This window comes from Salmo salar, chromosome ssa05, assembly GCF_905237065.1.
Source record: "Salmo salar chromosome ssa05, Ssal_v3.1, whole genome shotgun sequence".
NCBI classification, from domain to species: domain Eukaryota; kingdom Metazoa; phylum Chordata; class Actinopteri; order Salmoniformes; family Salmonidae; genus Salmo; species Salmo salar.
Genome location: NC_059446.1, coordinates 46932766 through 46948529, shown reverse-complemented (window position 1 = coordinate 46948529; position 15764 = coordinate 46932766). Strand labels below are relative to the sequence as shown.

The window sequence follows — 15764 nt, the reverse complement described above, 5'->3', positions numbered from 1 at the left end:
GAAACAGTGAGGAGTGAAAAGTAAATACATACTGGACTCAAATCGACACTGTTACAATGTTGAAAAGGCCAAAAAGAAAGACAACCTTTTTTTGTCCTGAATCAACAGAAAAGCCAAGGTTATGCCCCAGCACAGTGTGTGTATGTGTGTGTGTGTGTGTGTTGACCTGGGTAGGCGTAGCTGTTGTAATGCAGGCCCCCTCTGGGGATGGGCTGGCTCCCAAACAGAGGGTCACAGTAGAGGTTGTGACAGAGTTTCTCCAGGAAGTGCAGGATGTATGTGACGTTGTTGACCGTGGGCAGGGTGAGGGTATGGTGCTGCTGGTCAAAGTGGGCTGCATGGGACACAGAGGGCAAGGGTTAGGCTCAGATAGCCAATACGGTTCCTCACATGTAGCAGCAATGCCAAGTGAAGAGGAGATATAGAGCTTTGGTTTGATCAATTTCAGGAAAAAATGGATCTACCAGTCTGTTTTAACAACTGGTCCTGATGTAGTGCACAGGGAGGCTTGAAATAAATGAAGGAAAAATCATATTTTTTAAGGAAATGCAAAGACTATTTGATTATCTCTATAACCAAACTTCTAATAAAGTGTATAGAGAAAATAGCACATACAGAAAGCAGGTACAAGTCCCAGACCTTACCTGATATGACCTCTCCTCCGTGACCTGGCTTGAGGCAGGAGAAGACAGAGCTCTGGTTGTGGGCACAGTCCACACAGGCCTGGACACACTGCTGTAGCACCGAGGAAGCCCGGCCTGGACCAAAGTGGTCGGGCAGCTGCTGCACCCGCCGCCCATCCAAGTGGGGTCCCACCTTCCCATACTTGTTCAGGTATACACACACTGTGGGACACGTAGGTAGATGCAGGCAGTCATGAACACAAACACAGAGGCATCAAACATTCAGCATGTATACCACTCCGGCTGAAAAAGGCAGATTCGACTTAATGCTCCAAACATATTTAACAAATACTACATTTTCATCGATAATTGACTCACAAGGATGTCCGAGGGCATACAAGTATTCATAATAAAAGTTGCATTGCGCTCCACAGAAATCCATATGAGTATTAATTGCAGTGATGAACTACTACTTTGTGTGTGTGTACCTGTGGCAGCATGCAAGGCGGTGCTGGGGATGGTGGCGTTGTCCAGGGGCACCGTGCTGGTGTCTGGCTCTGGCATACTGCTGTTGGGGGAAACGGGCACGGGGTTGGACACCACCCGCTGTTTTCTCTGTTCACACAGACACACACACACAATGTTTAGTGGGGTGGTATGCGCTCATCCATAAAAACCTTAAAATATAATTGTGTGTGTGTTTGGTTACCTTGCTGCCGGGCTTGGGCCCTCTCTTTTTGGGGATCTTGACAGACTCCACTTGTCCCTCCTGCAGGGCCATCCTCTGGGCCCAGTTGGCTGGCAGCCTCCCTCTGGGCCGGGACACAGGTCGCCCTGGGCCTGCCATGGCACCCTCCAGCCAGCCTTCTCTCTTCGCCCAGCCTAACTAAACACAGAGGAGGAGTGAGAGGACACTTAAGTCAACCACTCTAGTTGTCAATTGGAGGGCAAACATTACTTTTCTCAGTAGCAGTGGAATTAGAATAGAAGTGAACTCTTGACTTTAGTTCAACTTTTGACCAATAAGGTCGTTATTATAAAAGAGTATTTGGATGCTGCGACACAGGATGAAACATCCAACCCTACCCCTCCCACCCTCCCCAACCATGACTCCCCAACCCGGGTCCTTGGTCTGTACCTTACTCCCCGGTTTGGGGCCTCTCTTCTTGGGAACCTTGATAGGCTCCAGTCCCTTTCCGGGCGGGGGGGCCTGTGGTCCTACTCCGGCCCCCTTCTGGCCCCAGGGCCCTGTCAGCTTGGCTTTCCTGCAGCCTGGCTTGCGTCCCCGTTGGCCAGGCGGCTGTCCTGGCATGGGGTGCATGGCTGTTCCCTCGCTACCGTCTGAAAGGCAACCGAGGGTCTTGGGTTGCACTGCTGTCCCCAGAGAGAAAGAGATAGGGGGAGTGTAAAAGAAAAGTTAAAATAGGATCTTAAGGAATCAAACAAATGCAATTTATCCTCTAGTCTAGAGATCAATATATTCATTCAAGTTATGTAATTCATTATTTCCTTCATTCATTCAAATGCAGCCTGGCAGGAAACAATGAATGTCAGACTCAGGAAGTAGCATCAAATTGACCCCATGACTGTTTGGTAATACACAATAACGCATAACAAACCAGGAAAGAGCAGCGACTTAATCAATATCATGACATAAACAGCCACTGATCAAGTGATGCCTCTAACAACAACACAGCAGGAGTGGTAGACCCGGCCACACACAAGTGCACATAGAACCAGACAGCTTTTGTGTTAAGGAGGGCTATGGTGACCCAGTTTGCTTTCAGCTGTGGAACAAAGGGGCAAGTTGTGATACACACTTATGTGTTACACTATGTTACTGCCCTGCCTTCATAGGGAAGGATGAGAGACAGAGGGAGAAAGAGTGTTGCCAGGACTACATATACAAATTCCATCTAGACACCGTTGACCTAGAGCACACAACAAACTATACCTGCCTTAGCTTAAACATCAGCACCACAGGTAACTAAAAAATGAAAAGCTGAAATGTCTTGAGTCAATAAGTATTCAACCCCTTTGTTATGGTAAGCCTAAATAAGTTCAGGAGTAAAAATTTGCTTAAGTCACATAATAAGTTACATGTGTGCAATAATAGTGTTTAACATTATTTTAAAATGAATACATCTCTGTGCCCCACACATACAGAAAATTGTACGGTCCCTCAGTCGAGCAGTGAATTTCAACCACCAAGACCACTGACCAAGATTTCCCAATGCCTCGCAAAGGGCACCTATTGGTAGATTGGTTAATTTTTTTAAAATAAATTTTAAAAAGCAGACATTGAATATCCCTTTGAGGATGGCGAAGTTATTAATTATTAATTGGATGGTGTATCAATACCAAACTTTCCATAACAAAACCATCACCTATAGAGAGATTAACCTAGAGAAGAGTCCCCTCAGCAAGCAGGTCCTGGGGCTCTGTTACATTTACATTTACATTTTTTACATTTAAGTCATTTAGCAGACGCTCTTATCCAGAGCGACTTACAAACTGTTCACAAACAGACCACACAGAGCCCCAGGACAGCAACACAACTAGACCCAGATTCAGTGAGCATAGCCTTGCTATTGAGAGGCCACCGTAGGCAGACCTGGCTCTAGGAAGTGCAGCTCGGTTTCCACCTCATTTTGTGGGCTATGTGCTCACTGCACACAAAATGAGGTGGAAACCGAGCTGCACTTCCTAACCTCCTGACAAATGTACGATCATATTAGAGACACATATTTCCCTCAGATCACACCGATCTACAAAGAATTCGAAAACAAATCAAAATTGTATAAATTCAAAAACAAATCAATTTTTTAAAATAAATTCCCATGTCTATTAGCTGAAATACCAGTGTGCCATCACAGGAGCAAGATGTGTGACCTGTTGCCACAAGAAAAAGGGAAACCAGTAAAACACAAACACCATTATAAATATAACCCATATTTCTGTTTATTTATTTTTCCCTTTTGTACATTGTTACAACTCCATACATAGCCATAATATAACATTTGAAATGTCTCTACTCTTTTGAAACTTTTGTGAGTTTAATATTTACCCTTTTCGGATTGCTTATTTTACTTTTGTTTATTATAGATTCACTTGCTTTGGCAATGTAAACATACAGTATGTTTCTCATGCCAATAAAGCCCTTTGAATGGAATTGAGAGAATTCTTCACCGAGATAGATATCAATGGCAGAACTTGCAATTAATGATACCAAGAAACCAGCACCCTTGTCACTTCATGCATACACACGGTAAAGGGTGAGACAAACAAATACAGACCTTCCACAACAGGGGCTTCTTTGTGAAGTGGTTCTGATTTTACAACCCAAACAAGCCCAGACAGACAGACAAAGACAGTGAAAGTAGACAGTAGAGTTCCTCTGCACTAAGTTACCCGTGTGACTCGTCCTCTCTGCACACTTCCTTCCTTGAGTTTTGATACACTTGCAAGGCCTCGCCAATGGGGATCGGACAAGACCAAATTCCTCATAAACCGCAGACAATTAACTCTCTCTCGTTGTAATCTCTGTGCAATTCTCACCAGAAGAAAAAGCAAACTAGTAGTCTACAGAGGCCCATCAAGCAGAAAATGCTGACACTGCCTGGGAAATAAGAGTAGTTGCAATAAAGACACAAACTGCCGACAGCTGTCAGATATGGTGTTAACATTTATCTTTAAACCTCACACCCTGTAGTACACACCCTTCCGTTATTAGGAGCCATGCCAAGTCTAAATCACACACTGCCTAATGTGTATGAAGCAACCACAGCATGCAAAGTCAAACATGAATGCAGACACTCGCACTTAACACGACTTAGCCTATGGGGCAATATACCAGACCTGGGTTCAAATACATGTGTATTTGAGTATCTGGTATTTAAAAATACTTTTTCTCTGTTTTTGAGTATTTTCAAATACACAGATTAAAACAATTACTTTTATTTGAGAATTTGAATGGTGATTTGTAAAATTAATTTAAAAAAAATACTCTCAATTACAATTTGGTAGAGTATTTCAAATACTATTTTCAAATACCTAGGTTAAATGCATGGGAGTGTATTTGAGTCAGTGTATTTTCAAATACTTTGAGAGTATTTCCAAATATACTGCTAAAAAAAAAGGGAACACTTAAACAACACATGCTAGATCTGAATGAAAGAAATAATCTTATTAAATACTTTTTCTTTACATAGTTGAATGTGCTGACAACAAAATCACACAAAAATAATCAATGGAAATCCAATTTATCAACCCATGGAGGTCTGGATTTGGAGTCACACTCAAAATTAAAGTGGAAAACCACACTACAGGCTGATCCAACTTTGATGTAATGTCCTTAAAACAAGTCAAAATGAGGCTCAGTAGTGTGTGTGGCCTCCACGTGCCTGTATGACCTCCCTACAACGCCTGGGCATGCTCCTGATGAGGTGGCGGATGGTCTACTGAGGGATCTCCTCCCAGACCTGGACTAAAGCATCCGCCAACTCCTGGACAGTCTGTGGTGCAACGTGGCGTTGGTGGATGGAGCGAGACATGATGTCCCAGATGTGCTCAATTGGATTCAGGTCTGGGGAACGGGCGGGCCAGTCCATAGTATCAATGCCTTCCTCTTGCAGGAACTGCTGACACACTCCAGCCACGAGGTCTAGCATTGTCTTGCATTAGGAGGAACCCAGGGCCAACCGCACCAGCATATGGTCTCACAAGGGCTCTGAGGATCTCATCTCGGTACCTAATGGCAGTCAGGCTACCTCTGGCAAGCACATGGAGGGCTGTGCGGACCCCCAAAGAAATGCCACCCTACACCATGACTGACCCACCGCCAAACCGGTCATGCTGGAGGATGTTGCAGGCAGCAGAACTTTCTCCACGGCGTCTCCAGACTCTGTCACTTGCTCAGTGTGAACCTGCTTTCATCTGTGAAGAGCACAGGGCGCCAGTGGCGAATTTGCCAATCTTGGTGTTCTCTGGCAAATGCCAGAGGGCTGTAAGCACAACCCCCACCTGTGGACGTCGGGCCCTCATACCACCCTCATGGAGTCTGTTTCTGACCGTTTGAGCAGACACATGCACATTTGTGGCCTGCTGGAGGTCATTTTGCAGGGCTCTGGCAGTGCTTCTCCTGCTCCTCCTTGCACAAAGGTGGTGGTAGCGGTCCTGCTGCTGGGTTGTTGCCCTCCTACGGCCTCCTCCACGTGTCTTGCTAATTGCCTATAATTTCCACCTGTTGTCTATTCCATTTGCACAACAGCATGTGAAATTTATTGTCAATCAGTGTTGCTTCCTAAGTGGACAGTTTGATTTCACAGAAGTGTGATTGACTTGGAGTTACATTGTGTTGTTTAAGTGTTCCCTTTATTTTTTTGAGCAGTGTACATTAAAATATTCAACTACTTGTCTTTTCAAATATAATATATTATAATACTTAATTCACTTACATTTTAGTCATTTAGCAGATACTCTGAAGAGGTAGGGTTTCATATGTTTTCGGAAGAAAATACAATGCTGTTCTAGCTTCAGGGGGAAGCTGGTTCCACCATTGTGGTGAAAGGACAGAAGAGCTTGGACTGGGCTGGTGGGAGCTGCCAAGAGACCAGATGTACAGTGAATGTATGTGAAAGTAATTGAGACATTTGAAATAGTATTTGAACCCAGGTTTGTAAAATACACACACCCATAATGGCACGCACCAAAATAAAGTCTGCAGGTTATAATTATACAGTGACACAGTGCCTATCATATGTATTCACCCCCACTTGGATTTTCTTCACATTTTGTTGCGTTACAAAGAAGGATTAAAATGGATTATATTGTGATTTTTTTTTGTCACCAATCTACGCAAAATACTCCTTAATGTCAAAGTGAAAAGAAAATTCTATAAATGTTTACAAATTATTACAAAATAAATAACAAAAACGTCTTGGTTATATAAGTATTAATTTGTTATGGCAAGCCTAAATAAGTTCAGGTGTAAAAATGTCTTTAACAAATCACATAATAGTTTGCATGGACTGAGTCTGTGTGCAATAATAGGGGGTAACATGGTTTTTTAATGACTATACCATCTACACTACATGTCCAATAGTATGTGGACATCTACTCGTAGAACATCTCATTCGAAAATCATGGGCATTAGTATGGAGTTGGTCCCCCCTTTGCTGCTATAACAGCCTCCACTTTTCTGGCAAAGGCTTTCCACTAGATGTTGGAATATTGCTGCGGGGACTTGCTTCCATTCAGGCACAAGAGCATTAGTGAGCTCGGGCACTGATGTAGGGCGATTAGGCCTGGCGCGCAGTCAGTGTTCGAATTCATCCAAAAGGTGTCGATGGGGTTGAGGTCAGGGCTCTTTGCAGGCCAGTCAAGTTCTTCCACACCGATCTCGACAAACCATTTCTGTACGGACCTCGCTTTGTGCATGGGGGCATTGTCATGCTGAAACAGGAAACGTCCTTCCTCAAACTGTTGCCACAAAGTTGGAAGCACAGAATCATCTAGAATGTCATTGTATGCTGTAGCGTTAAGATTTCCCTTCACTGGGGCCTAGCCCTAACCATGAAAAACAGCCCCAGACCATTACTCCTCTTCCACCAAACTTTACAGTTGGCACTATAAATTGGGGTAGGTAGCGTTCTCCTGGCATCCGCCAAACCCAGATTCATTCTCCGACTGCCAGATGGTGAAGCGTGATTCATTACTCCAGAGAACCAGTTTCCACTGCTCCAGAGTCCAATGGCGAGCTTTACACCGCTTGGCATTGCGCATGGTGATCTTAGGCTTGTGTGCAGATGCTATGCCATGGAAACCCATTTCATGAAGTGAGGCACTTTTGGAACTCGGTAGTGAGTGTTGCCACCGAGGATAGTCGGTTTTTACGTGCTACCGCTTCAGCACTCGGCGGTCCCGTTCTGTGAGCTTGTGTGGCCTACCACTTTGTGGCTGAGCCGTTGTTGCTCCTAGACTTTTCCACTTCACAATAACAGCACTTACAGTTGACCTGGGCAGCTCTAGCAGGGTAGAAATTTGACGAACTGACTTGTTGGAAAGGTGGCATCCTATGCCGGTGCCACGTTGAAAGTCACTGACCTCTTCAGTAAGGCCATTCTACTGCCAATGTTTGTGTATGGAGATTGCATGGCTGTGTGCTCGATTTTATAAATCTGTCAGCAACGGGTGTGGAATCCGCTAATTTGAAGGGGTGTCCACATGCTTTTGTATATATAGTGAATGCATCTCACACACTCAATTATCTTTAAGATCCCTCAGTTGAGTAGTGAATTCTAAGCACAGATTCAACCAAAAAGACTAGGGACCTTTCCAATGCCTTGCAAAGAAGGGCACCAATTTTTTACAAAGCAAACACTGAATATCCCTTTGAGCATGGTGAAGTTATTAATTAGGCTTTGGATGGTGTAGCAATACACCCAGAACATGTGCAGACCAGCTGGCTGGTGTGTTTACGGACATATTCAATCTTTCCCTATCCCAGTCTGTTGTCCAGACTTGCTTCAAGATGTCCACTATTGTTCCTGTACCCAAGAAAGTGAAGGTAACTGAACGAAATGACTATCGCCCAGTAGCACTTACATCATCATGAAGTGCTTTGAGAGGCTAGTTATGGATAATATCACCTCCACCTTATCCGACACACCCCCATCAGACCCGCGATGCAAAAAGAAGGAAGTTACCCCACATAAATAACGCAAAAGTTACATTTTAACATTGAAGAGAAGAGACAGTCAATGGATCATTTTGTGGTGCTGAAACGTAAAGCTGTGACCACAGCGCAATCAATAGGTGAACAGCGCCTGGTGTTGAAATTATAACCTAGCTAACTTGTTATGCAAGTGGCGCACAGGAATAGATAATCTTCATTTTAATTTGACTTTATAAACGAGAGAGCTTATTTGCAGCCTATTTCTTCTGAGCCTTACATAAAATAACTTGGCTGAGGTAGGCTTTTTTTGTTTTTCCAATTGGGTCTGCTTACAATGGCAACTGGACAAAAATGTAGCATCCTACATAAAACAATAATGTAAAGAAAAAAAGGTGACGTCTGCAAATGTCTGTGTCTGAATGTCTATCAGGAGTCTCGGGATAGCCTGCTCCTGTAATGACAGAACAGAAAATACTGTCAGCATGAGACCTAAATAGCCTTGGATAAGTACTTAGTATTTGCTAAGTTACTTACTCAATGGGAAAAGTTGTATTTATCCTCGGACACGATCTTGTTGGATGTGATTTTGATGCGCAGGCTGTCCTCGATTGACGTGTGGAATCCAGTTTCTGTCGTGAGTCTAGATTGCTCATAGAGGAAAAGGAGGACTCGCAGGTGTAAGTTGATCCAAACATTGTTAGCACATAAAATGCTAGTTTCTTTATTGTGCTGTATTCCTCTGAGCTTGCCACCCAAAACGCACTCAGGGACATGGCACTCCTGATTCTTCAGGAGGCGCAGCCTTCCAGATGAAGTGTCAAAATCGAACTACCTAAGCTTCCTAGTAAAGGCCTCAAGTTTTTCCACCATGTCCGCGACTGTTTTCCCTCTTCCTTGTGACTGCAGATTTAACCCGTTTAAAGTGACAGAACAGGTCAGCCCAAAAAAGAACGGAGAGGAAATCCTAATTTTCCAGATGCGAAGGTGGTCAGCTGCTGCACATATTTATCTTTTTCCTGAGAAAACCGACAATCTGGTCATGCAGCTCACAGAACCACTCCAGCGCTTTTCCTTTACTCAGCCAGAGATTCTGTCACAAGCTTGCGGAAAAGACGGTGTTGGGCGCTTGCTTCCAGACAAACTAAACACCTTCTTTGCCCGCTTTGAGGATAACACAGTGCCACCGACGCGGCCCGCTACCAAGGAGTGCCCCCCCTCCTTCTCCATGGCCGACGTGAGTAAGACACTTAAATGTGTTAACCCTCGCAAGGGTGCCGGCCCAGACAGCATCCCTAGCCGCGTCCTCAGAGAATGCGCAGACCAGCTGGCTGGTGTGTTTACGGACATATTCAATCTCTCCCTATCCCAGTCTGCTGTCCCCACATGCTTCAAGATGGCCACCATTGTTCCTGTGCCCAAGAAGGCTTAAGGTAACTGAACTAAATGACTATCGCCCTATAGCACTCACTTCTGTCATCATGAAGTACTTTGAGAGACTAGTCAAGGATCATAATCACCTCGAACTTACCTGCCACCCTAACCCACTTCAATTTGCATACCGCCCCAATAGGTTCACAGACAATGCAATCGTCATCCCACTGCACACTGCCCTATCCCATTTGGACAAGAGGAATACCTATGTAAGAATGCTGTTCATTGACTACAGCTCAGCATTCAACACCATAGTACCTACCCTCCAAGCTCATCATTAAGCTTGAGGCCCTGGGTCTCAACTCCGCTCTGTGCAATTGGGTCCTGGACTTCCTGACAGGCCGCCCCCAGGTGGTGAAGGTAGGAAACATCTCCACTTCACTGATCCTCAACAATGAGGACCCACAAGGGTGCATGCTCAGCCCCCTCCTGTACTCCCAGTTCACCTATGACTGTGTGGCCATGCACACCTCCAACTCAATCATCAAGTTTGCTGACGACAACAGTAGTGGGCTTGATTACCAACAACAACGAGACAGGAGTGTGCGTGTCAGGAAAACAACCTCTCAATCAACCTCAACAAAACAAAAAAGATGATCGTGGACTTCATGAAACAGCAGAGGGAGCACCCCCCTATCCACACCGACAGGACAGCAGCAGTTCCTCGGAGTACACATCACGGACAAACTGGAATGGTCCACCCTCACAGACAGTCTGGTGAAGAAGGCACAGCAGCGCCTCTTCAACCTCAGGAGGCTGAAGAAATGTGGCTTGTCACCTAAAACTGTCACAAACTCTTGCAGATGCACAATTGAGAGCATCCTGTCGGGCTGTATCAACGCCTGGTACGGCAACTGCACCGCCCACAACCGCAAGACTCTCCAGAGGGTGGTGCGGTCTGCACAACGCATCACAGGGGGAAAACGACCTGCCCTCCAAGACACCTACAGCACCCGATGTCACAGGAAGGCCAAAAAGATCATCAAGGACAACAACCACCCGAGCCACTGCCTGTTCACCCCGCTACCATCCAGAAGGTGAGGTCAGTACAGGTGCATCAATGCTGGGACCGAGAGACTGAAAAACATGCCATCAGACTGTTAAACAGCCATCACTAACGCAGAGAGGCTGCTGCCTACATACAGACTCGAAATCATTGGCCACTTTAACCTCTCTGGGCTAGGTGGGATGTTTGCGTCCCACCCTAGTCAACAGCCAGTGGAATCCCGTGGCGCGATATTCAAATACCTTAGAAATGCTATTACTTCAATTTCTCAAACATATGACTATTTTACACCATTTTAAAGACAAGACTCTCGTTAACCTGTTAGGGCTAGGGGGCAGTATTGACACGGCTGGATAAAAAACATACCCGATTTAATCTGGTTACCACTCCTACCCAGTAACTAGAATATGCATATACTTATTACATATGGATAGAAAACACCCTAAAGTTTCTAAAACTGTTTGAATGGTGTCTGTGAGTATAACAGAACTCAAATGGCAGGTCAAAACCTGAGAGATTCCTTTACAGGAAGTGGCCTGTCTGACCATTTCTTGAACTTCTTTTCCATCTCTATCTTTTACTAAGGATCTCTGCTCTAACGTGACACTTCCTACGTCGTCCATAGGCGCTCAGAGCCCGGGAAAAACCTGAATGTCGTCATCCCAGCCCCAGGCTGAAACACATTATCACCTTTCTCAAGTGGCCGATCAAGGGACTCTGGGCTTAGGCACGTGACCCGACCGCCCCCGCCTTTGTGATGTTTTCCTCTGTTTGCCGAAAAGGAGATTCCCTGTCGGAATATTATCGCTTTTCTACGAGAAAAATGGCGTAAAAATTTATTTTAAACAGCGGTTGACATGCTTCGAAGTACGGTAATGGAATATTTAGAATTTTTTTGTCACGAATTGTGCCATGCGCACGACCCTTCTTTACCATTTCGGATAGTGTCTGGAACGCACGAACAAAACGCCGCTATTCAGATATAACGATGGATTATTTTGGACCAAACCAACATTTGTTATTGAAGTAGCAGTCCTGGGAGTGCATTCTGACGAAGACAACAAAAGGTAATCAAACTTTTATAATAGTAAATATGATTATGGTGAGTGCTAAACTTGCCGGGTGTCTAAATAGCTAGCCCGTGATGCCTGGGCTATGTACTTAGAATATTGCAAAATGTGCTTTCACCAAAAAGCTATTTTAAAAATCGGACATATTGAGTGCATAGAGGAGGTCTGTATCTATAATTCTTAAAATAATTGTTATGCTTTTTGTGAACGTTTATCGTGAGTAATTTAGTAAAATGTTAGCGAATTCCCCGGAAGTTTGCGGGGGGGTATGCTAGTTCTGAACGTCACATGCTAATGTAAAAAGCTGGTTTTTGATATAAATATGAACTTGATTGAACAAAACATGCATGTATTGTATAACATAATGTCCTAGGGTTGTCATCTGATGAAGATCATCAAAGGTGAGTGCTGCATTTAGCTGTCTTCTGGGTTTTTGTGACATTATATGCTAGCTTGAAAAATGGGTGTCTGATTATTTCTGGCTTGGTACTCTGCTGACATAATCTAATGTTTTGCTTTCGTTGTAAAGCCTTTTTGAAATCGGACAGTGTGGTTAGATTAACGAGAGTCTTGTCTTTAAATAGCTGTAAAATAGTCATATGTTTGAGAAATTGAAGTAATAGGATTTTTAAGGTTTTGAAAATCGCGCCACAGGCTGCAAGTGGCTGTTACGTAGGTGGGACGAATTCGTCCCGCCTAGCCCAGAGAGGTTAATCTAACCACACTGTCCGATTTCAAAAAGGCTTTACAACGAAAGCAAAACATTAGATTCAAACAGTTTTAGAAACTTTAGGGTGTTTTCTATCCAAAGCCAATAATTATATGCATTATCTAGTTACTGGGCAGGAGTAGTAACCAGATTAAATCGGGTACGTTTTTTATCCGGCCGTGCAAATACTGCCCCCTATCCCCAACAGGTTAATAAAAGGATCACTAGTCACTTTAATAATGTTTACATATCTTGCATTACCCATCTCATATGTATATAGTGTCGTTTACACCATCTATTGCATCTTGCCTATGCCGCTCGGTCATTGCTCATCCATATATTTATATGTATATTGTTATTCCATCCCTTTATTTAGATTTGAGTGTATTAGGTAGTTGTGGAATTGTTAGATGACTTGTTCGATATTACTGCACTGTCAGGACTAGAAGCACAAGCATTTCACTACACTCGCATTAACATCTGCTAACCACGTGTATGTGACCAATAAAGTTTGATGTCTCCCTGACAAAGTTGATTATGCGCATTACTTTATCCATTACATCTTTTAGCTCATCGTTTAGTCTGGCACGCAGCACACTCTGATGGATAAGATAGTGCAAGCCATTCATTTGGGGGGCGATATCCTTTAACCTGCTGACCAGGCCGTGTCTGCCCACCATAAAAGGAGCCCAGTCGGTAACCACAATATTCACTTTTTCGAATGACAGGCATGCTGCGTAAACAATTCTTCCAGTTTTGTGAATATGATGTCCCCGGTGGTGTGTCCTTCGAGGGGAATCCGTGCCAGCAGCTCTTGTTTAAATTCCTTTCCATCAAAATAACAGACATACACACACAAACAACTGTGCTACATCGGTGTTGTTAGTACACTCAACAAAAGCCAGGTCAAAAGGTTCAGCCTGATTAAGCCCCTCTAAAACGATCCTATGCACATCATCTGCCAGTGCATGGACGAGGCAGCGGGCTGTTGATGCAGACTATCCAAATCAAAAATTGCCAAGAAACTGAAGATCTCGTACAGCGCTGTGTACTACTCCCTTCACAGAACAGCGCAAACTGTCTCTAACCAGAATAGAAAGCGGAGTGAGAGGCCTTGGTACACAACTGAGCAAGAGGACAAGTACATTAGTGTGTCTAGTTTGAGAAACAGACCCCTTACAAGTCCTCAATTGGCAGCTTCATTAAATATTATACGCAAAACACCAGTCTCAATGTCATCAGTGAAGAGACGACTCTGGGATGCTGGCCTTCTAGGCAGAGTTCCTCTGTCCAGTGTGTGCTCTTTGGCCCATCTTAATCTTTTCTTCTTATTAGCCAGTCTGAGATATTACTTTTTCTTTGCAACTCTGCCTAGAAGGCCAGCATCCCGGAGTCACCTCTTCACTGTTGACATTGATCAATGATCAGTTAGCCTTTTAAAATGATAAACTTGGATTAGCTAACACAATGTGCCATTGGAACACAGGAGTGATGGTTGCTGATAATGGGCCTCTGTACGCCTATGTAGATATTACATAAAAAAATCTGCCGTTTCCAGCTACAATAGTCATTTACAACATTAACAATGTCTACACTGTATTTATGATCAATTTGATATCTTAAATGGACAAAAATGCTTTTCTTTCAGAAAACAAGGACATTTCTAAGTGACCGCAAACTTTTGAATGGTAGTGTATATATACAGTACCAGTCAAAAGTTTGGACACACCTACTCATTCAAGGATTTGTCTTTATTTGTACTATTTTCTACATTGTAGAATAATAGTGAATACATCAAAACTACAAAATAACACATATGGAATCATGTACTAACCAAAAAAAAGTATTAAACAGATATTTAGATTCTTCAAAGTAGCCACCCTTTGCCTTCATGACAGCTTTGCACACTTGGCATTCTCTCAACCAGCTTCATGAGGTAGTCACCTGGAATGCATTTCAATTAACAGGTGCGCCTTGTTAAAAGTGAATGTGGAATTTCTTTCCTTCTTAACTTAAGGGTCGGACCCTTTTTTTCCAATTTTCGCCTAAAATGACATACCCAAATCTAACTGCCTGTAGCTATGGACCTGAAGCAAGGATATGTATATTCTTGATACCGTTTGAAAGGAAACACTTTGAAGTTTGTGGAAATATTAAATTAGGAGAATATAACACATTAGATCTTGTAAAAGATAAGTTTTTTTGTACCATCATCTTTGAAATGCAAGAGAAAGGCCATTCCAGCCCAGGCTAAATTTTGATTTTGGCCACTAGATGGCAGCAGTATATGTGCAAAGTTATAGACCGATCCAATGAACCATTGCATTTCTGTTCAAAATGTTATATCAAGACTACCCAAATGTCACTAATTGGTTTATTAATACATTTTCAAGTTCATAACTGTGCACTCTCAAACAATAGCATGGTATTATTTTACTGTAATAGCTAATGTGAATTGGTGTGCAGTTAGATTAACAAGAATTTAAGCTTTCTCTCAATATCAGATATGTCTATGTCCTGGAAAATGTTCTTGTTACTTACAACCTCATGTTAATCCCGCTAGCCTACATTAGCTCAACCGTCCCGCGGGGGACACACCAATCCTGTAGAGGTTTTAATGTGTTTGAGCCAATCAGTTGTGTTGTGACAAGGCAGAAGTGGTATACAGAAGATAGCCCTATTTGGTAAAATACCAAGTCCATATTATAGCAAGAACAGCTCAAATAAGCAAAGAGAAATGACAGTCCATCATTACTTTAAGACATGAAGGTCAGTCAATCCGGAAAATTTAAAGAAAGCTTCTTCAAGTGCATTCTCAAAAACCATCAAGCACTATGATGAAACTGGCTCTAATGAGGGCCACCACAGGAATGGTTTTTGGTTCCAACCACTGTGTCTTTGTGGCACGCAGGGTAGGTGAACAGATGATCTCCGCATGTGTAGTTCCCACCGTGAAGCGTGGTGGTGTGATGGTGCTTTGCTGATTAACTTTTGACTGGTACTGTATATTGCTTATATAATTTGAGATGGAAAAACAATTTCAGTGTAAACTTATTAAACGACTAAAACTAGATATAAACTACAGTGCATTCGGAATGTATTCAGACCCCTTGACTTTTTCCACATTTTGTTATGTTACAGCCTTAATCTAAAATAGATTAAATAAAAATTATCATAAATCTACACAATACCCCATAATGACAAAGCAAAAACAGGTTTTATAAATTTTAGCAAATGTATTAAAAAACAA

At 43.2% G+C, this 15764-nt stretch overlaps 1 protein-coding gene across 8 annotated transcripts in view; it reads right to left on the bottom strand.

Annotated features, from left to right (window-relative positions):
• Window positions 1–15764, bottom strand: part of LOC106604903 (polycomb protein SCMH1) — a 52798-nt gene that overhangs the window by 6337 nt on the left and 30697 nt on the right. For 6 of the 8 annotated variants that reach the window (XM_045718273.1, XM_045718275.1, XM_045718274.1 and 3 more), the window contains 5 exons: window positions 1762–1997; window positions 1333–1509; window positions 1112–1238; window positions 645–845; window positions 167–334 (listed from right to left, as the gene is read on the bottom strand). In XM_045718273.1, the coding sequence (XP_045574229.1) occupies window positions 167–334; window positions 645–845; window positions 1112–1238; window positions 1333–1509; window positions 1762–1997 (909 nt within the window). Of the gene's footprint in view, window positions 1–166; window positions 335–464; window positions 508–644; window positions 846–1111; window positions 1239–1332; window positions 1510–1761; window positions 1998–15764 lie in introns of all 8 variants that reach the window. The other 2 variants (XM_045718280.1, XM_045718278.1) reach the window with 2 other exon arrangements.